Source organism: Musca autumnalis, unplaced genomic scaffold, assembly GCF_047663935.1.
Source record: "Musca autumnalis isolate F117 unplaced genomic scaffold, ASM4766393v1 scaffold_125, whole genome shotgun sequence".
NCBI lineage: Eukaryota > Metazoa > Arthropoda > Insecta > Diptera > Muscidae > Musca > Musca autumnalis.
This window is the reverse complement of record NW_027411673.1, coordinates 18,958-44,225: the sequence shown is the minus strand read 5'-3', so window position 1 is coordinate 44,225 and position 25,268 is coordinate 18,958. Positions and strand designations below refer to the sequence as shown.

The window sequence follows — 25,268 nt, the reverse complement described above, 5'->3', positions numbered from 1 at the left end:
CGAGCGTGCACTAAGCTTGAACATTAAATAATACAAATAACCTTGGGTATATATTGAAAAATAACCAATACAGTGGTAATTTCCAATAAAATCTGAGCTATGAATTTTATTCAAATTTTGATATCAAGCAACGGTCTAGATTAACTTAAATTATTTTATAAAGAAATTAAATATGTTTGTTGTCCGTTGGAAGCTAAAGCATAGTACACATTGACCAACAAACAAGCGTACATTATAAAAAAGTAAAATCTTTCATCATCTGTCTAATCACTGGTCTCCTCGCATTGTTTCAGCGAATTGTAAAGTTAACATTTGAATGAAGAATATATATGGAATAATTCCATCGGCTACGGCATTTAGTTACATCAAGACCAAGCAAAAAATAATTTTATTTGTTTTAAATGTAAATTAACAGACGGAGAAAATTAATGAAATGTATTTGCGAATTAATCGTGTGAACGTGTGTACGAGGGTTGCACGATAACTTTCTGGATTCTCCATGACAACCCGAGTATTTACCATCAAAGATATTATTATTGTTTTCTTATGTAGTCTCCAGCATGATTTATGTATATACCTTTTCATGCGCTTAAACCAATTGTTGAAGCACTATTTCTACTCCGACTGAGATACCTTCAAAACATGCATTTATGCTCTTCAACGGCATTTTCTGGCGACGAAAATCATTGATCTCGCATTTTTTTCTTGATGTGCAGAAAACAAATGAAGTCATTGGGTACCAAGCCGAGGCTGTACGGCTGTTGACCCAACAATTCCACGTTTTGTCTGGTTAAAACAGCGCTGGTTCGAAACGATGTGTGAGAGCTGGCATTGTCATGCTGCACAATAATTCGTCTTCTCTTGTTCGTTTTTGAATATCTCAGGAGACTCTAGACAAACAAATTGTAGTGCACCACCCAGAATTAACCGTCCTACCTTGCTCTTTCATGAACAGCTTTCGTTGGAGTTGGCCTGCATTCGAAGACCTGTACGGTCGTTTGCTGTTTTATTTCGGGCTAATACGCATAGAACCAAGATTCGTCAGTGACGATCTTTTAAACGTTGGTGTAAGCACGGCAGACGTATTCATTCACAATTACGTCGCACCAATCGGCAAGAGTTTTTTTTTGAGCGATTGTCAAATTGTGCTGCTTCTAAGGAGAAACCCCAATTTTTGCAGCCAGGTGTTCATGCAACATTCTATCTTGCACGCACGGCTTAAAATTTTTCCTGCACAACACCCTTTGTTGCACGACCTTCGTTTTTATACCCACAGCATTTATGCTAACGAGGGTATATACACTTTCATACGGGCAAAATGTGCCTCATCGAAATAATGGTTTTAGACCCCAAGTATGTTTGGACGAAATGTGTTTCAGAAAATTTGGAGTTGATTTAGCCATGTCCGTCTGGCTGGAGCGCACGATAACTCTCGAACGGATCAACCGATTTGGTTCACATTTTGGCTTTCGTAATATTTGATCCAAACTTAGTTTAAGTTTGAAGATGGGTTATATCGGTCCACTCCTTCCGGTAGCTCCCCCACAACATTTCGGAAATGTTCGTAAAATTTGTGCGCACGATAACTCTTGAAGGAATTAAGCGATTTGGTCCACACTTTGCACATCGTGAAATTTCTACCAGACTTAGATGATGTTCCATAATGGACTCAATCGGTCCACTCCTTTGGGTACCTCCCACACAAAATTTGGGAAAAGTTCAGTTTAGGACCTACTCTCGAATAGCTTTGATTTTTGTTGTAGCAACTTTTATTCACTGCCCCCCATACGACGGTATAAGTTGCATCAGGGGCAAGTCCATTCTTCCTGGGAAAATAGCCTGAAAATTGCAGAAAACACCTGTGTAGTGGTTGGAGCGCAATATAACACTCAAACGGATCTGCCGATTCGGTCCAAAATGTGGCCTTCGTAATATTTTGTGCAAACTTAGTTTAAGTTCGAAGATAAGCCATATCGGTCCACTCCTTCAGGTACCTCCCACACAAAAGGTCAAAAATGTTCCGAAAAATTGTGCACACGATAACTCTTTATGGGAATGACCGATTTGGTCTATACGTTACACATCCTAATATATCTACCAGATATAGATCAGTTTCGAATATGGACTATATTTGTTCACACCTTCGGGTACCTCCCACACGAAATTTTGGATAAATTCACTTTAAGACCTGCTCTCGAGTCAATTTAGTTTTTGTTGAAGCAACTTGCATTCGCTGCCTCAATTACGACAGTAAAAGTTTTTTGAGGGGCAAGTCCATTCTTCTTGAGAAAACAGCCCGAAAGTTGTAAAAAACCCCTAGGCCACCATTTATAGTGGCTGGAGTGCTCGTTCGCCCACACTTAGGATATTGTAATATTTCTTCGAATATTAGATGAAATTCGAAGGTGGTGCTTATAGGTCCACTCCTTGCGGTACCTCCCCCACAAAAGTTCGAAAATATTCGCTAAAATGGTACGCGCGATTTCTCATAGACGTAGCAACCGATTTGGTCCAAGCTTTGGATCCCTAAATATTGTCGGAACTTAGTTTATGTTCAAATTTGGGCCCTATCTGTCCAATCCTTGTGGTACCACCCACACAAATGCTCATCTTTTTTGTGTGGTTAAGAGTCTGTTCGAGGATCCTTTGGACATTTTTACCGAAGGATTTCCTAGTTGCCCTGTTTACAGCGATGTTATGTTTTTCGTAAGCTAGTGTGATAAAAAAGCTCTATCTATCGATATCCCCGTAAAATTTTCAGCTTTAATCCTATCCATTGTTTTGTCGGTTCAAACGCCCAAAGTTTTGAAAACCCCCCCTAAATACGTAAGTTTTTTGGGAAAAAAGTATTTAAATCCACACAGGCTGAGGGTATATCTCTGTCGGCAAAGCCGACTGATACTTTTTTACTTGTTTAGCAAGTGTTGGCCTCGATTGAATTCATTAAAACAGTTTCTCATAGTGCTATAGGATGGTCCTTTATTGACATACATAGATTAAATTTGATCGATGCACTTTTGCTGTAATTATTCACATCGAAATTTGTGAAAAATAATTCGACGAAACTTTTCTCAAGTAAATTAAATTTTTTTTCTAATGAAAATAATGTATTTTGACAGCAATCAAGGTCTATACAAGGTCAGCCAATAAACCCAAATGATTATTAACATTTGGGTTTATTGGCTGACCTTGTATATACCTTGATTTTCTGACATTTATTTTGTGTTGTTTATTTGGACAAACCTGCAAACATTTTCTCTTGCTGGATTCACGTCACGACAATCATATTCTTATGCAAATATATAAGAATGACAAAAGAACTGTTCCACTTCCACCTGTGCGTCTCGCTCTGGTTACAACTGCAAGTTGCTAAGAAATAAATAATAAATTTAGCAAAAGTAATATATTAACCCAAAGGGTGGACACGTTTTCTTCATTAACAGCCTTATTTCTGTTTTTATACCCTCCTCCATATTAAATATATTAAATTAAATTTGTTTTTCCGTTTGTAGTGCATTGAACTAATCGTTTGCGAACCTATAAAGTATATACATATTCTTGATTCGGAGTCGATCTAGCCATGTCCGTCTGTTGTATTCACTTCAACATCCACAAACATTGAGTTAGGATGGCTCTTTTCCATAGAAAATCAAGTTCGAAGATGGGCTATATCAGTACAATTTTTCAGTACTTTGAGGAGTTTAGCTATAACTTTTAACAGACTAGCTTCAATTTGACATTTGAAGTTCTTAGTAGTCTCAACACTTCTCCACCAAAAATTGTCAATAGGTGAATTGTCCCACAAAAGCTCAAAACTTTCCTATAATGAACCATAACTCTCGAAGGGAGCAATTGATTTGGTCCAAACTTCGCATATCGTAATACTCCTTCTAGATATATATCGGGTTCGAATATGGACGAACAGTGGCACAGTGAGTGTGTGTCCGACTATAAATCCTAGGGTGGTGTGTTCAACGCTCACTGTCGGCACGCGAGTTTTTTTAATTAAAAAACAAGTAAGAAAAGTCTATAGTCGGACGGAGCCGACCATGGGATACCCTTTATCACTATCCCTGGACAATCGCTCTCCACGGAACTTCTTTTTAATGATTGTGAAAATTTAATTATCAAATATCAGAGATGTAATGTATAATACCTATGACCAAAACCAAAAAGTTATCTAGCATGACAAAGACATTTTTGTAGCAGGAAAGGAAAATTTAGTTCACACAAACTAAAATGTAATGAAACCCACTTATGTAGTACTACTACTTCCGTTGTATAACCGCTACGTTATTGAAATTTTTATCAATTTCACACAAAAGTTTCAGTCCATTTAACCCCCTAAGTATTATCTGATCTTCACGTTGGTTTGTACACTTCTACTTCATCATAAACTCTAACTTTGTTTAAAATTTTGCGGGTTATTATTTTGACCTACAGAGCCGCTACAAAATTGGTTAAAATTTTGTTTTTGGTCCATTTCATTCCCTGAACATTTCACGATCATCACCAAAAACTAATCATTTCAATTCTGGCCCGAACCCAACCTCCTTAAAAATTCGTTACAATCGGTCCATAATTGTGGCCTTAAGCTTGTTTACAATTTTTAATGGACGGACACACATCGCTAAATCGCTTTATCTCGTCGAGATATGAATTTTGCCATACCAAATAAGGGGTCTAGGACGAATATTTCGTGCTGTTACATAAACTTTTGGAGAGACAATATGTAGCATGGCATAAAAATGTGGTTCTCAACACAGAACCCATTATATATTAGGCAGTAGGCCCGTAATCTAGCAAACACTTTATTGCAATTTACATCAGAGGAAAGGTCAGTAGTTTTTTTTTTCCATATTTAGGCTACTTTGCGAAATATATATGTATGTCCTCAAGGAATTAAAATATCGACCAAAAATAAAATTTTTATATTTTTCATACAAAAGTAATGGTCCATTTCACCGGCTAAAGAATATCAGATCATCATTCAAAATTGTAGGCATATTTTTCGACCTATACTCTTAACCTGTGCAAAATTTCGTGACTATTGATGTATAATTGCGACTTCTAGAGAGTTTATTATTACACTACAAACAAATAACGGAATATATTAGGCTGTAACTCTGTTATCTGATCATGCACACCAACATAATTGGCATCAATTGAAAGGTCAAGCGTTCCACTTTCAAGTATATCTCACTTGTCCGGAATATCACTTCCAGGAATTAAGATATAAGCTGTATATTAAAATTTTCACAATTTTCACAGAAAAGTTTTGGTCTATTTAACCCTCTAAATATTATCCGATCGCCATCTCAAATTGCAAGCTTCTCCTTTGTGATATACTCTTACCTTATTTAAAATTACGCGTTGATCGGACTATTATTGAGACCTACAGAGCCGCTAGAAAATTGGATAAATATTATGTTTTTGGTCCATTTCACCCGCTAAATATTTCACGATCATCACCAATAAGAATAGGGATCTATTCTGATCTGAACCCGACCTCCAAAATTTCGTGACGATCGGTCCATAATTGCGGCCTGGAGCGTGTTTACAATTTATAATGGACAGACGGACGGACGGACCGACACACATCTCAAAATCGCTTTATTAAATGAATTTTTACGAAAACAAACTTATAATACCTTTTCCACATTGTGGTATAGGGTATAATAACAGTTCGTGGTGTACATGTGCACTGCACATTTAAGTTCTTAAGCAACCTTTAATGTTCGTGTGCGTGGCATAGTATGTAGTGTCTTTGGCTAGAAATCAGAGGGTTCGTGTGTTCAACTCCCACAGCGAGCGAAATAAAATAAAGTAAAATAAAAGTAAGAAGTGTGACGAAATTAAAAAAATCTCTACATTAACTGTTCTAAAAATAGAATTTTTTCAACTTACTTTTCAACTTCCAGTGGCCACAGAATAACTAGTTATTCTAGAGGTCATAAAATAACTACAAACTGAGTGCGACATGCCCTTGTAAAAATAATGGGGAAGAAAGGGGGTTTGCGAGTTGTTACGGCTGCCAAAAATCCCTTACAAAACCCATGATTTTGGGAGGACTTTTTTTTGCTGGGTATTGATGTCGTTGTAGAGCAGATACAGCTCGTGGTTCATGCGACGTCGATATTCACCGTCAACGCAGATTATTCCGTAGATCTTTCGAAGAATTTTTCTCTCAAACACATCAAGCACTGCCATGTCTGCTTGCGCAAGTACCCAAGTTTCGGAACCATACATCAGCACGGGTAGTATCAGTGTTTTGTAAAGCGTTATTTTTGTTTGACGTGATGTGGTTTTGTTTTTAAACTGCTTACTTAAGCCAAAGTAGCATCTGTTAGCCAATACAATTCTTCTTTTTATTTCACAACTGATGTCGGTAGTTGTGTTTACGGCGGTGACGAGGTAGACGAAGTCTTTTACTACCTCAAAATTATAGGAACCAACGCACAATGTTCGATTTTCGAAAAAACCTGGCCAAAAATCGAAAAAAATTTTTTTTATCAATTTACACTAAAAAGGGTCAGATATTGTTAATAGGATCCCAGTGCGTGTAGTTATAAAAAAATATATACATTTCTTGTTTAATAAGTGGGTAAAAAACCAGGTCAAAGTGACCCTATTTGGATTTTTTTTTTAATATTTAAGATGTTTTGTTTTTCAAAATAGTCAGGCTTAATCCCATAGTCGTTCTTTTAATATTTCATTAAAACAACTTTAATTTATTAGTGGGAAAAATTGGCGATGTTTACCAAGGGGTAAGGCAGGGAATACTATAGTTTCAGATCTCGCCACAGATCTTCATCAGTTCCCTTATTTCTTGTTTTTCAACAAGAAACTTTTTATACCCAAGTGTCAATTGCTAGCTCAAATAGATACGTGCGCAAAGAAACACTCTGATCGAGAATTTCTTTGGCACAACCTAAACTCTAGCAACTTCACTTGCAAACAAAACCAATTTTTTCCCACTGCTATGCGTTCGTCGATTCTAGACGAAAAAGTACATAACTAATTTGATGGTATTGCATACTACAGCAATAAACAACATTTTGACGGTGCCCGGTCTCACAAATTGTAGGTACCAACTTCCACAGTTGGTCCGAGCTCTATGGACGCTTTGCGCGTCGACACCATCAATTTGGTCTTTTCGCCGTTTACCGCCAGACCCACTTTCGCAGATTCTGCTTCGACCTTCCTAAAGGTATCAGTTACTTCCTTTACTGATCGTCCCATGATGTCTATGTCATCAGCATAGGCAAGTAACATGTGGCTATTGGTGTAAATTGTGCCATTTCTTTTGACATTTGCATCTCGTATTACCTTTTCCAGCAGGATGTTGAAGAGATCACACGAAAGTCTGTCTCCTTATCTGAAACCTCTTTTGGTACCAAACTCTTCGGAGAGGTTCTTTCCTATTTTAACTGAGGACCTCGTGTCAGCTAAAGTCATTTTACAAAGCCGGATGAGCTTTGCGGGTATACCAAATTCAGACATGGCTTGGAATACCTTTGAACGTAGTGGGCTGTCGAAGGCTGCTTTATAATCGACAAAAAGGTGGTAGGTGTCGATCTGCATCTCTTGGGTCTTCTCTAGGATTTGCCGCAGGGTAAATGTTTGGTCAATGGTGGACTTGTCAGGCTTATCTCCTTTTTTATGGACGGGTCACAGGATACTCAGGTTCCAATCGTCGGGTATTCGTTCTTCCTGCCAGATGGCGCTAACTAGCTGATGAATACACCTTATCAGCGTGTCGCCTCCGGTTTTAAACAGCTCGACTGGTAAGCCATCGGCTCCTGCTGCCTTATTATTCTTCAGCCGGTTTATTGCTGTCTTTACCTCATCTTGGCTGGGCGGTATACATTCAATACCATCTTCTGGGATTGGATCAGTGGTATCTTCGCTGGATACCAACAGGTTTGAAAACTGCTCTTTCCATATCCTGAGCACACTACCTGTATCAGTTACCAAATTACCTTGCTGGTCTCTACAGAAGGAGGTGCCTGTACCAAAGCCATCAGTTGACGCTTCACTCCTTGGTAGAATTTTCGGACTTCATTCTGGCTCCTGTACATCTCGAGTTTTTCACACTCCCGCTCTTCCATCTCTCTCTTTTTCCTGCGGAAAAGACGTTTCTCCTCTCTCCTTCTCTCCCGATATCTCTCTCGTGCGCTACGCGTTGCTATGGATTGTAAAGTAGCCCTATATGCCGCATTTTTCTCTTCGGAAGCAGCACGACACTCCTGATCATACCATGGATTTCTTGGTGGAGGTCTCTGGTATCCAAGTATGGATTTTGTGGCTGTTTGCATGGTGTGGGCAATACTTTGCCATTGCGCTGATATATTATCGGGATGAGGAGTGCTTTGAATAAGGAATTGGGCTAGTTAAGTGGAATATGCTGTGGCTATCTGTTGTGATTGCAGATTACCGATGTGTTTCGTGTTGTGTCTGTTCGTACTTTGTTTGCTACGTTTAACCGGGTGCGTACCTTTGCTGCGAACATCCAACACGCTCGATGAATGTCTTCCATCTATCACAACGTGATCAATTTGATTTCTTGTTTTCTGATCTGGAGACAGCCAGGTGCCCTTATGGATGTCGAGATGTTTAAATCTGGTGCTGCTAACTGCCATGTTTTTTGCCGCTGCGAAGTCTATCAGCCTCATGCCATTGTCATATGTTTCATTGTTGAGACTGAATTTTCCGACTGTTGAACATTTTTGTACAAGTACGAATTTTCAAAACCCCAGCCTTATCACACACCAAGATGTCAATAGAAACTCTCACTCAAATTGCAGGATCTTAGCTTCCGCCGTTTTGCCTGGGAATTAGGATACGAGTTTGATGCAGTTACAAACATAGGAGTGAATTAGATACGAGAACATATTTTATTCAAAAATTTCAAAAAGTTAAAATCGCATTTTTCTAAGATACGAGGTAAAGAAAGTAAAGCATCGATATGTCAAATAGTAAGTCTATAGTCTAAAAGACGTGTTTTAAACTAATCAGGGCGGTTCCGATATGTAACTCAGTACCTTCAGATAATAAAACACTGGATAAATAAATATATTTTTTTAATTTATCATAATTTATTTACATATTGGCAAACTATGTCTAATGAGATCCTAAATTACGTTAATTTTTTCTTCTTATCTGTACGAATGTATGAATGATAGTAGAAATTACCAAATAGTATTATCATAAAAACACATTGTGTTGTCGACAATAACACTAGCCATTTATTGAGGTTACACGAATTATCTATTAACGGCAGGGACTGATGAATTAATAGTACGACGAATTGTATTAGTTGCATGGTGGTCATTGTCTTTTTCCAGGGTTTCAAATCAATGTTGATTTTCATTGCAGCAGCTAAGTAGTAGGTGTACATAACGACATGTATGAATGAGTTAATTACTCCGATTAGGGTCAGGTGCGATCCTAAAAAAAGAAGGAAATTTTGGTTTGATTATTTGAAAAGGCATTAACTGAGTGATATAGTAGAATCCCAAAAACCATAATGGCCAAAACCAGTTTTTTACGATTTAACGATAATTTGGGCTCATATGCTTGGAAGTAAGTTTTAACATTAGCAAAAATACTTACCGAATGCCTTCGAGACATACAAATGTGTACCAAGAATCATGAGAGCATGATGGTAGACATGTAGAAAACTGATTTGATTGTATTTTTTGCGCAATAAAAAGAATATCTACAAAGAAACGAGAATAAATAGTTTGTAAGGTATAATAAATACAATCTTCATTTACCGTATCAAATAGATCCAAATATTTTGTTAAATAATATAAGTAGGCTGGTCGAGTTCCTTTTATTGTTTCAAGGCTCATATCAGTTGGATCATGAGCTTGACATTTAAAGCTGAAATCTGATCGCCAGTAGCTATAACGCACTGCTTCATAGAATATGAATGCATTCAAAATGATTTGCATAACATTGTAGAGCTTCATAAGACCTTCGACTTTGAAGGGTTTACGATCTTCCATGAATTTTGGTCCCCATTTGCGTACAATGAAAAGATATGTTGCGAAAATCAAAACCATAAACATCGGACTGCCCAACATGGGATTTGTTGTAATGCGTTTGTCTGTGGGAAAAAAATACGATTAAAGAAAATCAGTAAGCTGTTATAACATAAATTAAATTTTAAAAGCATCTTAATTAATGCATACTTATATGAGTATTGGTATAACGTGTTTGCCTTTAATACCGTCCGAAGAAAGTGCGTTTTAATGCTTATTGTGGAAATAAGTTCGCAGGAAAGACTAGTTTCGATCCCCGCCACAGGATCTCATTAGCTCCCTTGTTTCTTGTTCTGTGGATATTCTCCACCAAAGCATTATGGCTAACTTGCCCAGTTTTGAAGACAACAAGTAAAAAAGAATCAGTCGGCTTTGCCGACAGAGATATACCCTCAGCCTATGTGAATTGAAATATTAATCTACGGATAAATCGAATGTATTTCGGGTCTTTTTAGAATTTTGTGGCCATTTTGTACCTTTGAACTTGCCGACGATAATGTGGATTAGGATAAAAGTTTTCGAAGGGGCTACTTAAATGAATAGACGACATAGGAAGTGGTTCTGATTTTTATTATGGACCGATTTGGATTATCTTCGAACATAAACTATGTTTGGACAAAATTTTGGACTGAATCGGCAGATCCGTTCGAGAGTTATTTTCGCTCAAACCATTACATACGGTGTCATAGGGGTTTTTTGCACCTTTCAGGCTATTTTCTCAGGAAATATGGACTTCCTCCAGATGAAACTTGCACCGTTGTATAGAGGGCACTGAATATAAGTTGCTACAACTAAAATCAAAGCGATTCGAGACCAGGCCCTAAACCGAACTTTTCCGAAATTTTGTGTGGGAGGTACCCGAAGGAGTGAACCTATTGAAAACATATTGGATCCTCATATTACTCTGGTAGAAAGTTTACGCTATACAAAGAATGGACCAAATCGGTCTCTCGCTTCAAGAGTTATCGTGCGCACAAACTTTCCGAACATTTTCAAACTTTTGTTGGGGAGGTACCGGAATTAGTGGACCGATGTAGCTCATCTTCGAACTTAACGTAAGTTTGGGCAAAATATTACGAAAGCCAAAATTTGAACCGAATCGGTTAATCCGTTCGAGAGTTATCGTGCGCTCCAGCCAGCAGGACAGACAGACAGACGGACGGACATGGCTAGATCGACTCCAAATTGTCTGAAACACATTTCGTCTAAACATACTTGGGGTCTAAAACCATTATTTCGATGAGGCACATTTTCATCGTATCAAGGTGTATACCTCCTTAGCCTAAAGGCTGAGGGTATAAAAATTAATAACGGCGGAATTAAACGATATTTTAACTTTCTAAACGCTTTATGGGTGACGTAGGGGATGGAAGATACCAAGGAACGGTCCTGACCGGCTTTAACATGGCAAAGCCCAGGATTTATCTTGGTCCCTCTTTCCTCTCAAGTGGACACTGACCTCCCCGTGGTATCATCTGGGGAACTGGCTTTAACACCCGTTAAAGGTAGTGAGCTAACATGTGCCGCGCGTTCACCCATAAGAACGTTAAAAACTTGGGTTTGGGCGTCGGGTTAGTAACCCTCCCCTAGAAAAAACAGCCTACTATGAAAAAACGAAAGAAAAGAAAAACAAATCCTTCAAAAGTTGACGACCCCCGCAAACTTTTAAGGACCATGATCTGCGAATCTGCACTTGGAATGTTCGCACTCTTTATAGAGAAGGTGCAGTTTTCGCATTGGCAGACGTACTTGAAAAGAACAAGGCCGATATTACTGCCATACAGGAAATACGATGGATTGGGAAAGGCGTCACAACAACACCTAAAGGTGACGCAATGTATTATAGGTGCCATGACACAAAACATGAGCTTGGTTGCGGATTTGTAGTTGGTCGGAGGCTAAAACATCTGGTCTCCAACTCCACCCCAGTGAATGAAAGACTCGCTGCAATTCGATTAAAAGCAAAATTCTTCAACATCAGCTTTATTTGCGCTCATGCTCCCACTGAAGACAAGGACGAACAGACCAATAATATATTTTACGAGCGCTTAGAAGAATCTTATGACCGTTGCCCTGCCCATGACATTAAAATTATACTAGGCGATTTTAATGCCAAAATTGGAAAGGAGAATATCCTTGGCCCAACAGTCGTGAAATTCAGTCTCCACAGTGAAACATCTGACAATGGTATGGGCCTGATAGACTTTGCAGCTGCAAGAAACATGGTAGTTAGCAGTACCAGATTTAAGCATCTTGACATTCATAAGGGCACCTGTCTGTCGCCAGATCAAAGAACAGGAAATCAAATTGATCATGTTGTGATAGATGGAAGAGGCGCAAACATTGATTCGGGCGCAAACATTGATTCGGACCACTGCATTGTTGCAGCAAAGGTACGTACCCGTCTAAACGTTGCAAATAAAGCACGAACAGACACAACGCGGAAGTTGGACATCGATAGACTGCAAACACAACAGATAGCCACAGCATATTCCACTCAACGGGTCCAACTGCTTAATCAAAGCACTCCTCGTCCCGTTAACATATCAGGACAATGGCAAAGCATTGCCCACTCCATGCAAACTGCCGCAAAATCAGTACTTGGATACCAGAGACCTCCACCAAGGAATCCATGGTATGACCAGGGGTGTCGTGCTGCTACCGAAGAGAAAAATGCGGCATATAGGGCTACTTTACAATCAGTAGCAAGGCGTAGGGCACGAGAGAGTTATCGGGAGAAAAGAAGAGAGGAGAAACGTCTTTTCCGCAGGAAAAAGACAGAGATGGAAAAGCGGGAGTGTGAACAAATCGAGATGTACAGGAGACAAAATGAAGTGCGAAAATTCTACAAAAAACTGAAACATCAAACTGATGGCTTTGGAACTGGCACATCCTCCTGTAGAGACCAGCAAGGTAATCTGGTAACTGATACAGATATTGTGCTAAGGATATGGAAAGAGCATTTTTCCAAACTGTTGGTATCCAATAGTAGGGAAGTCGACGAAGATACCACAGATCCAATCCTAGAAGATGGTATTGAATGTATACCACCCGGCCAAGATGAGGTAAAGGCAGCAATAAACCGGCTGAAGAATGATAAGGCAGCAGGAGCTTATGGCCTACCAGCCGAGTTGTTTAAATCGGAGGCGACACGCTGACAAGGTGTATGCATCAGCTAGTTAGCTCCATCTGGGAGGAAGAACGAGTACCCGACGATTGGAACCTGAGCATCCTGTGTTCCGTCCATAAGAAAGGAGATAAAACTTTATGCTCCAACTATTGGGGCATAAGTCTTCTCCCTATCGCCTACAAGATAGTGTCAGGGATATTGTGCGAACGACTAATGCCCATGGTCAACGAAATAATTGGACCATACCAATGCGGCATTGACCAGATATTTAACCTGCGGCAAATCCTGGAGAAGACTCAAGAGATGCAGATCGACACCTACCACCTTTTAGTCGATTATAAGGCAGCCTTCGACAGCCCGCTACGTTCAAAGGTATTCCAAGCAATGTCTGAATTTGGTATCCCCGCAAAGCTCATTCGGCTTCAGTTAAAATAGGAAATAACCTCTCCGAAGAGTTTTGTACCAAAAGACGTTTCAGGCAAGGAGACAGCCTTTCGTGTGATCTTTTCAACATCCTGCTATAAAAGGTTATACGAGAGGCAAACGTCAAAAGAAGTGGCACAATCTACACCAATAGCCACATGTTACTTGCTTATGCTGATGATATAGACATCATGGGACGATCAGTAAAAGAAGTAACCGATACCTTTATGAAGGTCAAGGAGAATCTGCTAAAGTGGGTCTGGCGATAAACGGCGAGAAGACCAAGCTGTTAGTGTCGACGCGCAATGCGTTTATATATGTTTTCGTACTGTTCTAGTACGAATTTGCAATAATCCAGCCTTATCGAAAACTAACTCCAAGACAAAGCCTCACTCAAAATTTTAGAATTCTAGCTTCACCCGTTTCGTCTGGGTGTTTATTATTGGTCGGTCTGCTGTAAAAATAGTACCATTTTTGGTACATTTCACGCCCTTCTAGTGGGGATTTCCAAAAGCTCAGCCTTATTGACCACCTGCGCCCCAATACTAACTCTCACCCAAAATATCAAGATTCTACCTTTTGCCGTTTCGTGTGGGCGTTGATTATTACTCAGTCAGCCATACAAAAAGCACAATTTTTAGTACATTTTAGTACTTTTCGCACCCTTATAGTGGGCATTTCCAAAAACCCAGCCCTATCGAGCACCTTCGCCCCAAGACTAACCCTCACACAAAATTTCAGGTTTCTAGCTTCAGCCGTTTCGTGTGGGCGTTGATTATTAGGCGGTCAGCCACACACATGAGACCATTTTTAGTACATTTTAGTGCTTTTGGCACCCTTATAATGGGAATTTCCAAAAACCCAGCCTTATCGAGCACCTTCGCCCCAAGACCTTCGGCCGTTTCGTGTGGGCGTTGGTTATTAGGCGGTCAGCCACACAAATGAGATCATTTTTAGTACATTTTAGTGCTTTTCGCACCGTTGTAGCACGAATTTCCAAAAACCCAGCCTTATCGAGCACCTTCGCCCCAAGACTAACCCTCACACCAAATTTCAGGTTTCTAGCTTCAGCCGTTTCGTCTGGGCGTTGTAAATCTTTTATATATATAGATGACTGTACTTCTTTAAAATGAAGTGTTTTAGGAGGGATCCCAGAATGTCGACCATTAACATTCATTTTCGTGGAAGCTGTGTTGGCATCATCGATTTATGGCTTAACCTTAAATTTCATAGACACATGTCCAAAGAAAGGCGGAAAGAATACTCCACGGGCAACATGATACTAGTGTATGATTTTTCGATATATGCACTGCATCCACCTAAAATTAATGCTGACATTTTGAGGCCGGAATCTCGGGGTTTTTTGATTTTTTTTAATAATCCGGACGCGCAACAAGATAATATTTAAAACTCATAATAGGATTATAGAACTTGTGATTTTACATCGTTTAATGTATGTATATCTCATAAGTGTACTCCATACAGCATCCTAGCAATTGGAGTCTAAAGACCAACATTTGATGCTGGAATTTTCTTAAAAAAACCTATTTTTTGCGTGTAAAATTTACAAGTGTTATTGAATTTCCTTTGAACCCCGCGTGAATTTAGTTTTTTTACGCGACGTATCTAATGAGCTCTTCCGCGATCGAATCCATCCACTAAAACCGCGGATATAGATACGTTGAAAATAGGAAAATCAGCAAAAATATATTTTGACAAATCCGCGTTTTTACGTAAATGGAATCCTTTATAGGCGATTATACTATTTGCGAAAACGAGTGTCCTAAATTACAGGGATACGCGAGTAATATGGGTATCTTACGCAAAATAGAATGTGGAGGCACATCCGCGGTTCTTGAAGAATCTGTTTAAAATATGTGTATACAGACGTATTTTTGATGGGTGCGACTGAAACCGGATGCGCATCAAAATCGTATGCAAATTGCGCGATTTTTACCCACTTTAGGGTTTTTTGCATTGTGTGATGCAACTGACGGCACACTTTGACCGCTGCACTATAGGTCAAACGGGCCATTTTATTGGCCAAAAGTCTTAAAGTTAAAACAAGTATTTGCTTCAAGTTAATATAGCGTTTTAAGATTCAGCGAGAAAAATGGAACAACGTGGGCCAAAAAATTAACCCTTTATGGACCAAATACACAACTGGTACCTTAACCCTTTGGGGACAAAAACTGGAAGTCTGTTATTAGTCTACTGAATTGAAGGCATCGACGTCCGATACGTTCAGAAGCTTTTTTGTTGTGTTTCGTTTTAGTTTTAATGTGAATATGCCTTAAAATTATTACCTTGAAAATCCCACAATATGATATGACATATTTTGACTATAACTGTATACATTTATAAAAGATTTGTAAATAATTTGACTTTAGAATGCAGCAGAATGCTGTAGACTCCAATTAGGCTAACATTATTTGGTAAGAGGTTTAAGCCTGACTTCAAAAAAATCAATATTATGGAAAATATGATAACCTGAAAAAAGTTGTAAAATTCTTGTCGAGCAAATTTACGCAAAATCACATAAAATTTTCTGCATTCGGCACGAGTTAATGAACCAATTTCAATTTTCACTTTCATTGCCGAACGTTGCCGAGACTTTAAAAGCGTACATAACCTCAAAATGTTCTACTTTCTTCGAAAATTCAAAGTTAACACACATTTAATAACTATTTATACACATAAATGATGAAAGGATGGCATTCTGATAAATAGACATGGAATACTTTCTAATCAAATCGTTACTTATGTTAATAATGTGATTTTGTTTCATCCTGAACGTATACAAGTAAACATATTTCGTTAACAAGTTTTTAAAGATATTTGGATAATACATATTTGGCAGCATGCCATGTAACGGTATAATTTCTCATACAAAAATAAAATTTAATTTTATTATATTTGAAGTGTTCTTTACAAAAAGTAACGCAAAATAAGTGAAAATACAAAGTGCGAAATCTGACTTTAGGCCAGTAAAATGGGCTGTTTGACCTATAGTGCGCTGAGCGAAGCATCGAAATAGGAATAAATATTGAAAGAGAGTGATTCGCTGTATCCACAAAGGGATGCGCATCAACTGATTTTAACTATTTCGCCAATAATAGGCTTTTTATTTTCCATATTTTTTTAAAAGATTGTAATTTCAATATTACTCTTTATTTCCTATCCTTATAAGTTATCACAGTAAGCAAATAAGCTTTCACGATGGTAAACCGTATTTCTTGATGAAGTTTTAGCAGTAAACATTAATTATTGTATAGGATTTTAGGGAAATAGTTGGAGAACTTCCAAATATTTTTTTCTAATTTTTTGAATCAAACCAAAAAATATATTTGCAACAATATTTTCCAACAATAAATTTTTATCTTTTGTTGTTGCTATACCCGTAATATGCAATTTACGTACCCAAACCCTATAAATTTGGTATCATATTTTTCTATGCATTGTCTAGATTCCGCATGTATTTTTTAAATTATTTTTTGAGGGTTTGTACGGACTCTGGGACAGGATAATTTGGATTTACTTCAAAATTTTTTTATTATTTGTAGATTTTCCGCAAAAATAATAATAATAAATTGAATAACTATTTAAACGTCTACGAATAGATATGGAATGCTGTTAACGATTTGTATATACATTTTCCCATACCAACAAATAAAATATTTTTAAATATTTGTTCTTTATATGAGAGTAAAAACCGCTATAACTTTTGCGCGCATCGCCCAATTTTTGTGAACGCGAACAGATTTGAAACCAGAATTTTTTCTTTAACCTCAATGTTAAAAAGTGCAGATGTGCTCGCAAAAAAACTTTTTTAAATTTTTTCAAATGGGATTGCAAAGGAATTTGGTTTTTACCATATACACTTTCATATGGGCAAAATGTGCCTCCTCGAAATAATGGAAATAATACCCTAAGCATTTTTGAACGAAATATGTTTCAGACAATTTGTAGTTGATTTAGCCATATCCGTCCGTCTGTCTGTCTGCATGGAGCGCACGATAACTCTCGAACGGATCAACCGATTCGGCGCAAAATTTGGCTTTCGTAATATTTTGTCCAAACTTAGTTTAAGTTCGAAGATAGGTTATATCGGCCCACTTCTTCCGGTACCTCCCCCACAAAAGTTCGAAAATGTTCGGAAAAATTGTGCTCACGATAACTCTTGAAGGCGTAAGGGATTTGGTTCATACTTTGTACATCGTGAAATTTCTACCAGACTTAGATGAGGTTCCAATATGGACTCAGTCGGTCCACTCCTTTGGGTACCTCAAACACAAAATTTCGGAAAAGTTCAGTTTAGGATCTGCTCTCGAATCGCTTCGATTTTTGAAAGGTGCAAAAAACCCGATTTGGTCCAAAATATGGCCTTCGTCATATTTTGTCCAAACTTCAGATTCAGTTCGAAGATGGGCAATACCGGTCCACAACTTCCGGTACTTCCTCCAACATTAAAAACTGTCCCTAAAATTGTATGCACTATGTCGTTTGAACGGGTCAAGCAATTTGGTCCAAGCTTTGGATCTCCTAACGTTTTGTCCAAATTTAGTTAAACTTCTAAAATGGCCCATATCGGTTCTCTCCCTAATATACCTCCCCCAGAAACGTTCAACATTTGTGTCCATGTGCAGTTTAGGGTCTGTTCGAAAATCCTTTGGAAATGCATACCGATGCTGTTCGATGTGGTCCTGTTTACATCGATATTATGTTTTCCGTGGACAAGTCCATGCTTCCTGACATACTGGTCAAAAAGCTATACGATGACCCACTGAAATACTAGTGGGCGCGATATCTATCGAAAAGATATGACTCCCAAAATAAGATCCACTTAGATAATGGACTATGTCGGTCCATTCCTTTAAATACATCCTCCGCAAGATCAAAAATCTTTAATCCTAATCAACAATTTTTGTCGGCAAGTTCAAATGTCCAAAAACTGTTTCAATTCACATGGTCTGAGGGTATGTCTCTGTCGGCAAAGCTGACTGATACTTGTTTACTTGTTTATTCGAACATTGGTGGAATTATCAATTGGCTTTTCAGGTTTTGAAATGATGATTTTTCTAGTGAATCAAAAACTCTTTAAGCGAATTTTTTGTTGAAGAAGTTATTGAAAAAAAACTTCGCTAGAGAATATTCACAAACAAGAAACAAGGGAACTGATGAGACTCTGTGGCGAGGATCCAAACTAGTCTTCCATGCCTTACCCTTAGCGAACAATAACAAACTTTCTCCACTAATAAATTCGTTGTTTTTTCAAATATTAAAACGACAACAATGGCCAGACTATTTTGAAAAACAAAATTGCAACAGATATCCCAATAAAATAACGCTACCAACTCAGCAAGCATTTTCTATTGCACATTACCCAAAGCAGTCACTTCCAGGCGATAGAAACACATACTCGCGATCTCGCATTCTAATCGATGAACAACTTGCGATAAATTGGTTGTACGAACAAATTTTTTATTTTGTTTTTATACCCTACACCACTATGTGGGGAGGGTATTATAAGTTGGTTTTGGCCAAAAAGTTTGTAACGCATCGAAATAGTGGTCGCAGACCCATACATATATATACCAAAATTAATGTCTCGATGAGCTGAGTCGATCTGGCTATATGTGTCCGTCTGTCCATCTAAACCTTGTAATCACGCTACATGTCGCAATTTAATCCGAGCGTCACCAAATTTTGTGTGTTGATGAAGGTCTCGGAGGGAAGGAAGCTTATTTGGTGATGGTCGAATAATATTCAGGGGTCAAAATGGGCAAAAAAACTAATTTGGAGAAAAAGTCAACATTTTGTTTCAAAGTTAATATCTCCGCTTCTATATAGGGTATATCAAAAGCAAAAAGGTATATCAAATGAAAGTAGAAAATATCACCTTTGCAACGATGTAACGTAGGTTGTCGTAGGTGGTCAAACAACGAAGATATCGCAATAGCCGCTAATAGAACCCAACTTTTCATTTTTGAGATTTTGATAATAATGACGAATATCACAGCTTTGGTTGGGGACCTTCTAAAAACAAAGTCTGACTATGAAAGTAGAAAATCCCATCTTTAAATTGATGCAAAGTAGGTTGGTGTAGGTGGCCAAATAACGGAGATATTACCGACTATTGGGTAATTTTGATTGGATCGTCAAGAAATTTTTGGTGTTAATGGGAGTCACACAGACGAAAAAACCTATTGATTTTGCTAATGGTCGGTACTATTCAGGGGTCGGAATTTGAAAAAAACTTCTTTGGAGAAAAGGTCAACATTTTATTTCAAAGCGAATATCTCTCTTCTGTAAGAGGTTTGCCGAAAGCGAAACCTGGCAAGGAAAGTAGAAAATGTCACCTTTACAACGATGTGAATAGTCGGTAATGTATCTGTTTTTCCTCTCGATGGTTGGCGTACATCACATTATTCCATTTTCCATAGTATGGAGGGTATATAAGTTTGTCATTCCGTTTGTAACACATCGAACTAATCATTTGCGACCCTATAAAGTATATATATTCTCGATCAGGATAAAATTCTAAGACGATCTAGCCAAGTCCGTCTGTCCGTCCGTCCGTCTGTCCGTCTGTTGTAATCACTCTAGCGTCCGCAATAATTGAGATAGAGTGCTGAAATTTTACACCCGAGGGTCTTTTTTTCCATAGGCAGGTCAAGTTCGAAGATGGGCTATATCGGTCCACTCTTTGGTATAGCCCCCATATAACGGTACCTCCGAATTTGAGGTATTTTGACGTTCTTCGCCACATTTGCAGACCGAATTAGCTATAATTTGGCACTTAGGGTTTCTAGTGATCACCAAACTTATATCCCAAAGGATATGGGCATAGGTCCATGTTTTGGTATAGTCCCCATATAACGGTACCTCCCGATTTTCGGTATTTTGAGAATTTTAGCGACAATTTTTAACCGAACTATCTGCAATTTGACATTTGAGGTTCTCAGTGGTCATGAAACATCTCCACCAAACATCGTCAACATAGGTTCATGTTTTTGCATGGCCCCCTTATAACCGTTCCACCCGATTTTCGGTATTTTGAGCATTTTAGTTACAATTTTTAACCGAACTAGCTGTAATTTGACATTTGAGGTTCTCAGTGGTACTGAGATATCTCCACGAAACATCAATATAGGTCCATGTTTTGGTATAGCCCCCATATATCGGTACCTCCCGATTTTCGGTATTTTGAGAATTTTAGCTAAAATTTTTAACCAACTAGCTGTAATTTGCCATTTGAGGTTCTCAGTGGTCATAAAACATTTCCACCAAACAACATAGGACCATGTTTTGGTATAGCCCTCATATAACGGTATCTCCCGATTTTCGGTATTTTGAGAATTATAGCTGCAATTTTTAACCGAACTAGCTGTAATGATCGGTATTTTGAGAATTTTAGCTACAGTTTTGTCTATTCAAAATAATCGTCAATATAGGTCCATGTTTTGGTATATCCCCCCATACAACTGTACCTTCCGATTTTCGGGAATTTTCAGTGGTGACGAAATTTCTTCACTAAAATTCGTCAACATGGGTCCATTTTTGAGGGTCTTCATTGTTTTTATGAAACTACCCTCAATTTGACTCTTGAAGTTCCCTGCAGCTATAAAACGTTTCCGCCAAAAAATTTTAAAGATAGGTTGACTCTTTGATATAGCCCCGTAGGTGGTACCTTTCACCTAGCTGAACACATTTTTTAGATTAGATAACACTGTGCAACAAAATGGAGGTGAAAGTCTGGGGCACGGAAAATTCCTCTTGGGGAAGAAAGGCCTTGGTGGGTATATTATGAACCGCGAAAGACAGATCCGCCGTGAGTCGAACTTCTACGTTATGGCGTGATGAAATTTTTGTTAGAGACCCTGTGGGAATTAGCGTTATATCTTTGTTCACTGTTGCTTAAGTGCTCTACAAAAACAACAAACAAAGATATAATGCTGATTCATGATGAAAAACTTCATCACGCCATAACGCGGAAGTTCGACCCACGGCGCATCTGTCCTTCGGGTTTTTTAATATACACACACCAAGGGCTTTCATCTCCAAAAATAATTATCTCTGCCCCAACATTTGTGCTCACAATGTAATTTAAGCAATAGACTATTTTATGGTGGAGGGTATAAAAAGTTCGGCCCGGCCGAACTTAACGACTTTTTACTTGTTTTTATTTGAGTTGTACTGACGAGGCACTTAAATGCGTTTCAACAAAATTGACCTGTATTTATGAACACATTCAGAGCAAAGGCGCTAAGCTTTCACAATTTTAATATTTTAAATTTTACCAGTCAAAATCTTATGCACAGGGCTGGTGGTGTAGGGTATCACTTAGTCGGCTCCGACCCGACTATAGCCTTGGCTCACTTGTTATTATTATTATAATTTCTTCAATTTTTATGTTTTCTTTCTATTTATTCCAAACTTCAATTTTTATTATTTCTTTATGTTTATAATATTTTAATTAAAAATAATTTATTTTAAATTCCAATTACATTATTCAGTTAATTATTTCAATGTTGTAGAAAACGTTTGCACAATCATAATTTGTCAAATATCTGTTTTAATATTGTAAACAAATCTTTAGTGTTATCGAAATTATCACATTATTTCGGTGGCTTCACTTTTGTTTTATATGATAATTGTTTTATATAATAACTAGAATATTTAAATATTTTCATTTTCCTTATATTTTTGACATAACAAAATTACATGTTAATTAATGTAAAATACATGCCTATATCGAAACCAACGAACATATCTACACCGAATTGATAAATACGTCTCCACGTTATTGACATTTTAATATCCGTTTAGTTCCGTTAAGATTCGCAGTATTATTTCAACTGATTTGGCTTTTTGATGATTTGCAAAATTAGTTTCACATATAGTCCGGTCAAAATAGACATTGAAATAGCAAAAATTCCCACAAAGCTGAATTTTGGTGGAGAGCTAGGGTTTGCCATTAGAAGCAACGTCCTAAAAAGTCCCATCGATCCCATGTGTGCAAAACAAGTTATTCGGGGTCAAAGGTCATTTTTGGAGGCATTATTCAGTTTTTTTAATTTTTCTCAAAAACGGTAAGACTTAGCAAAAGCCGGCTAAAGTAAAAGTTGTAGATTCAATAATTGTCTACAAGAGTGGTCTTTATGATTCTTAAAAAAGACTTACCATTTTCGAGATATCGTGATCTAAAGGTCAAATAAAAAATTAGCCGCGTAAGTACATTATGAGCCCAACCGGTTAAAGTAACGACACTATGTGTTAGATACTTCCGTAAGCTTTCAAACGATATCCACTTTGCAGTAATTGGTTCAGTAGAACCGGGTCTAACCCGGTTTTTAAATTTGACCTTTCGGGTCGAATAACCGGCGAACCGGATCCACAACCGTTGAAAATTATACATTTCCGTAATCAGCGCAACAAACCCTACCTTCGGACAAAACTTGAAAAAAATCGGAGAGTTTCCGTTGGGGTCGTTCCCTTTGGGCTTTCGATTATACATGTGGGTTAAATGGGCCATTTTTGCATAAAATGACTCTAACATTGAATAACTCTACTAAACACGCTCCGATTTTGTTGGATTTTTTTTTAAAAGATAGCTATAATTTCGCTCTTCAAGAAAATATATATATTTTTGGGGGACAGACCCGATTACTTCGCTTATTTTAGCCGGTTCGTCTGAATATGTGCATATTTCCCTTATAAGTGCATAAAAATCATGTGTTTTTTAGAACAGCTATATCTCAAGAATGGTTCCTTCTAGGAAAAAATTTATAGAGGTCAAACTTGTAGATAATTTTTCTGTCTACAATATTTTCTTTGGTCACTTTTTGATTAGATCAACCGTTATCAAAAAATAAATCCGAAAACCTAAAAACCCTTAAAATTTGACCTTTGACCCCGAATAACTTGTTTTGCACACATGGGATCGATGGGGACTTTTAGGACGTTGCTTCTAATGGCCAACCCTAGCTCTCCACCAAAATTCAGCTTTGTGGGAATTTTTGCTATTTCCCCCTTATACGCATGTCTATTTTGACCGGACTAATAGTCCACAACTGGAAACATTAAATATTGTTGGTATGTCAACTTAATTTGGAGGGCTAAGCACAATTGTATATTTCCGAAAATGAAACAAAAGACATACTTTAGTAAATACCAGTTTCTAAGAAATATAAGGTGAGAATTTGCCGAATAAAGTTAATGTACGTGTTTTTTTTTGTTTTATAAAGCTAATGCAATGAATATAAACTAAAATTTAATAAATTAAGAAATATATATTTAATAATTTGTTTTTTTTTTTTTTCAATATTCATTCTTTCTGTTTCACCTTGCAGATGCAAAGTGAGTTTAATTATCTTCGATGAAATTTACTGGACATTAATTTCGTTGTCTTAATGGACATTAATATGAATAAAAGAAAGTTTTTTATTTTACCTACAAGTTTAGCTGAATGGGTTTTAGTATTTATTTCGAAAAAATAACGGTATATAATTACAAAAATTAACAAATTTGGATGGAGGGAAGCGGACCAAGGTTTCTCATATCAGCGTAAAGATTATACATTCTATCAGAATGTTGATATTGGTAGCGATCAGTAAACATTTTGCAAGCTGTCAGTGCGTTTTTGTAAACATTTTTCTCTGCAAAGAGGAAAGTGATGAAGTTAAGCCAATGGGGGAAACTCCAGACTTAGACAATCATATGATTGAATCTTCAACTAAAACAAAACAAACAATGTTGCAAAATTTTATATTTTATGTGAGAAATTGTAAAGGTTTGGAAGAAAGCAAAATCCTACACCACCAGTATAAATACCTACATTAGGCGCATCTGTATTTATAAAAGAGGAACATGTTTCTACGTTTGTTGGTTTGTAATTTATGAAACCGCTGACTCGATTTTCATGAAAATATCAGAGTATATTACAACATCGCCTGAAAGTAAAATAGGCAAATTACTTACTTGGTTCTCCACTGAACATTTGCCCTACGAGCCCAACTAAAAAAGATTTCCATTCCTCTCCATTTGTTGCTTTATTTCTACAATTTGGAAACCAAGTCGCGTCTCGACTTCCCCTTGCATCTCGTATAACCTTCACACGTATGGCTGTCTCCTTTTCTCATACCTCCTTTGGTACTAAACTCTTTAGAGAGGTTCTTTCCTATTTCAAATGAGGACCGAGTTTCAGTTAATGCCATCTTATAAAATCGAATGAGCTTTGCGGGGATACGAAATGTCGACATGGTTTGGAATAGCTCTGAACGTAGGGCTGCTTTATAACCGACAGCAAATAAGAAGGGCGTTAAGTTCGGCCAGGCCGAACTTGTTATACCTTTCACCATGAGTTGTATTGAAGTAAAATGGAACAATAAGTTTCCTAAAACAATGTGGCTAACCTTCAAAATACCGAAATTCGGGAGGTACCGTTTCATGGGGGCTATAGCAAAAGGTCGATTTATACCCACAAACATCTGGCGGAAAGTTTTTAGAACCACAGTGACTAAATACCAAATTTCCGATATTCCGGCAAGATCTTCAAAATACCGAAATCAAGAGGTACGCCTCTATGGGGGATATAGGAACCCGCAGAGCTATGCTGATAATTCTTTTCTGGAATATTTTATAACCCTATGGAAGACTAAATAACA

The 25,268-nt window shown here is 37.7% G+C and overlaps 1 protein-coding gene across 1 annotated transcript in view; it reads right to left on the bottom strand.

The window, feature by feature from the left end:
• Positions 1 to 9,078: 9,078 nt before the first annotated feature.
• The window catches only part of LOC141391818 (very long chain fatty acid elongase 7-like), a 30,962-nt gene continuing 14,772 nt past the window's right edge, over positions 9,079 to 25,268 (bottom strand). Inside the window, exons 2-4 of the mRNA XM_073964511.1 lie at positions 9,780 to 10,114; positions 9,616 to 9,721; positions 9,079 to 9,450 (exon numbers count right to left, since the gene is read on the bottom strand). Of these exons, the coding sequence (XP_073820612.1) occupies positions 9,140 to 9,450; positions 9,616 to 9,721; positions 9,780 to 10,114 (752 nt within the window). The 3' untranslated portion in view covers positions 9,079 to 9,139. The remainder of the gene's footprint in view (positions 9,451 to 9,615; positions 9,722 to 9,779; positions 10,115 to 25,268) is intronic.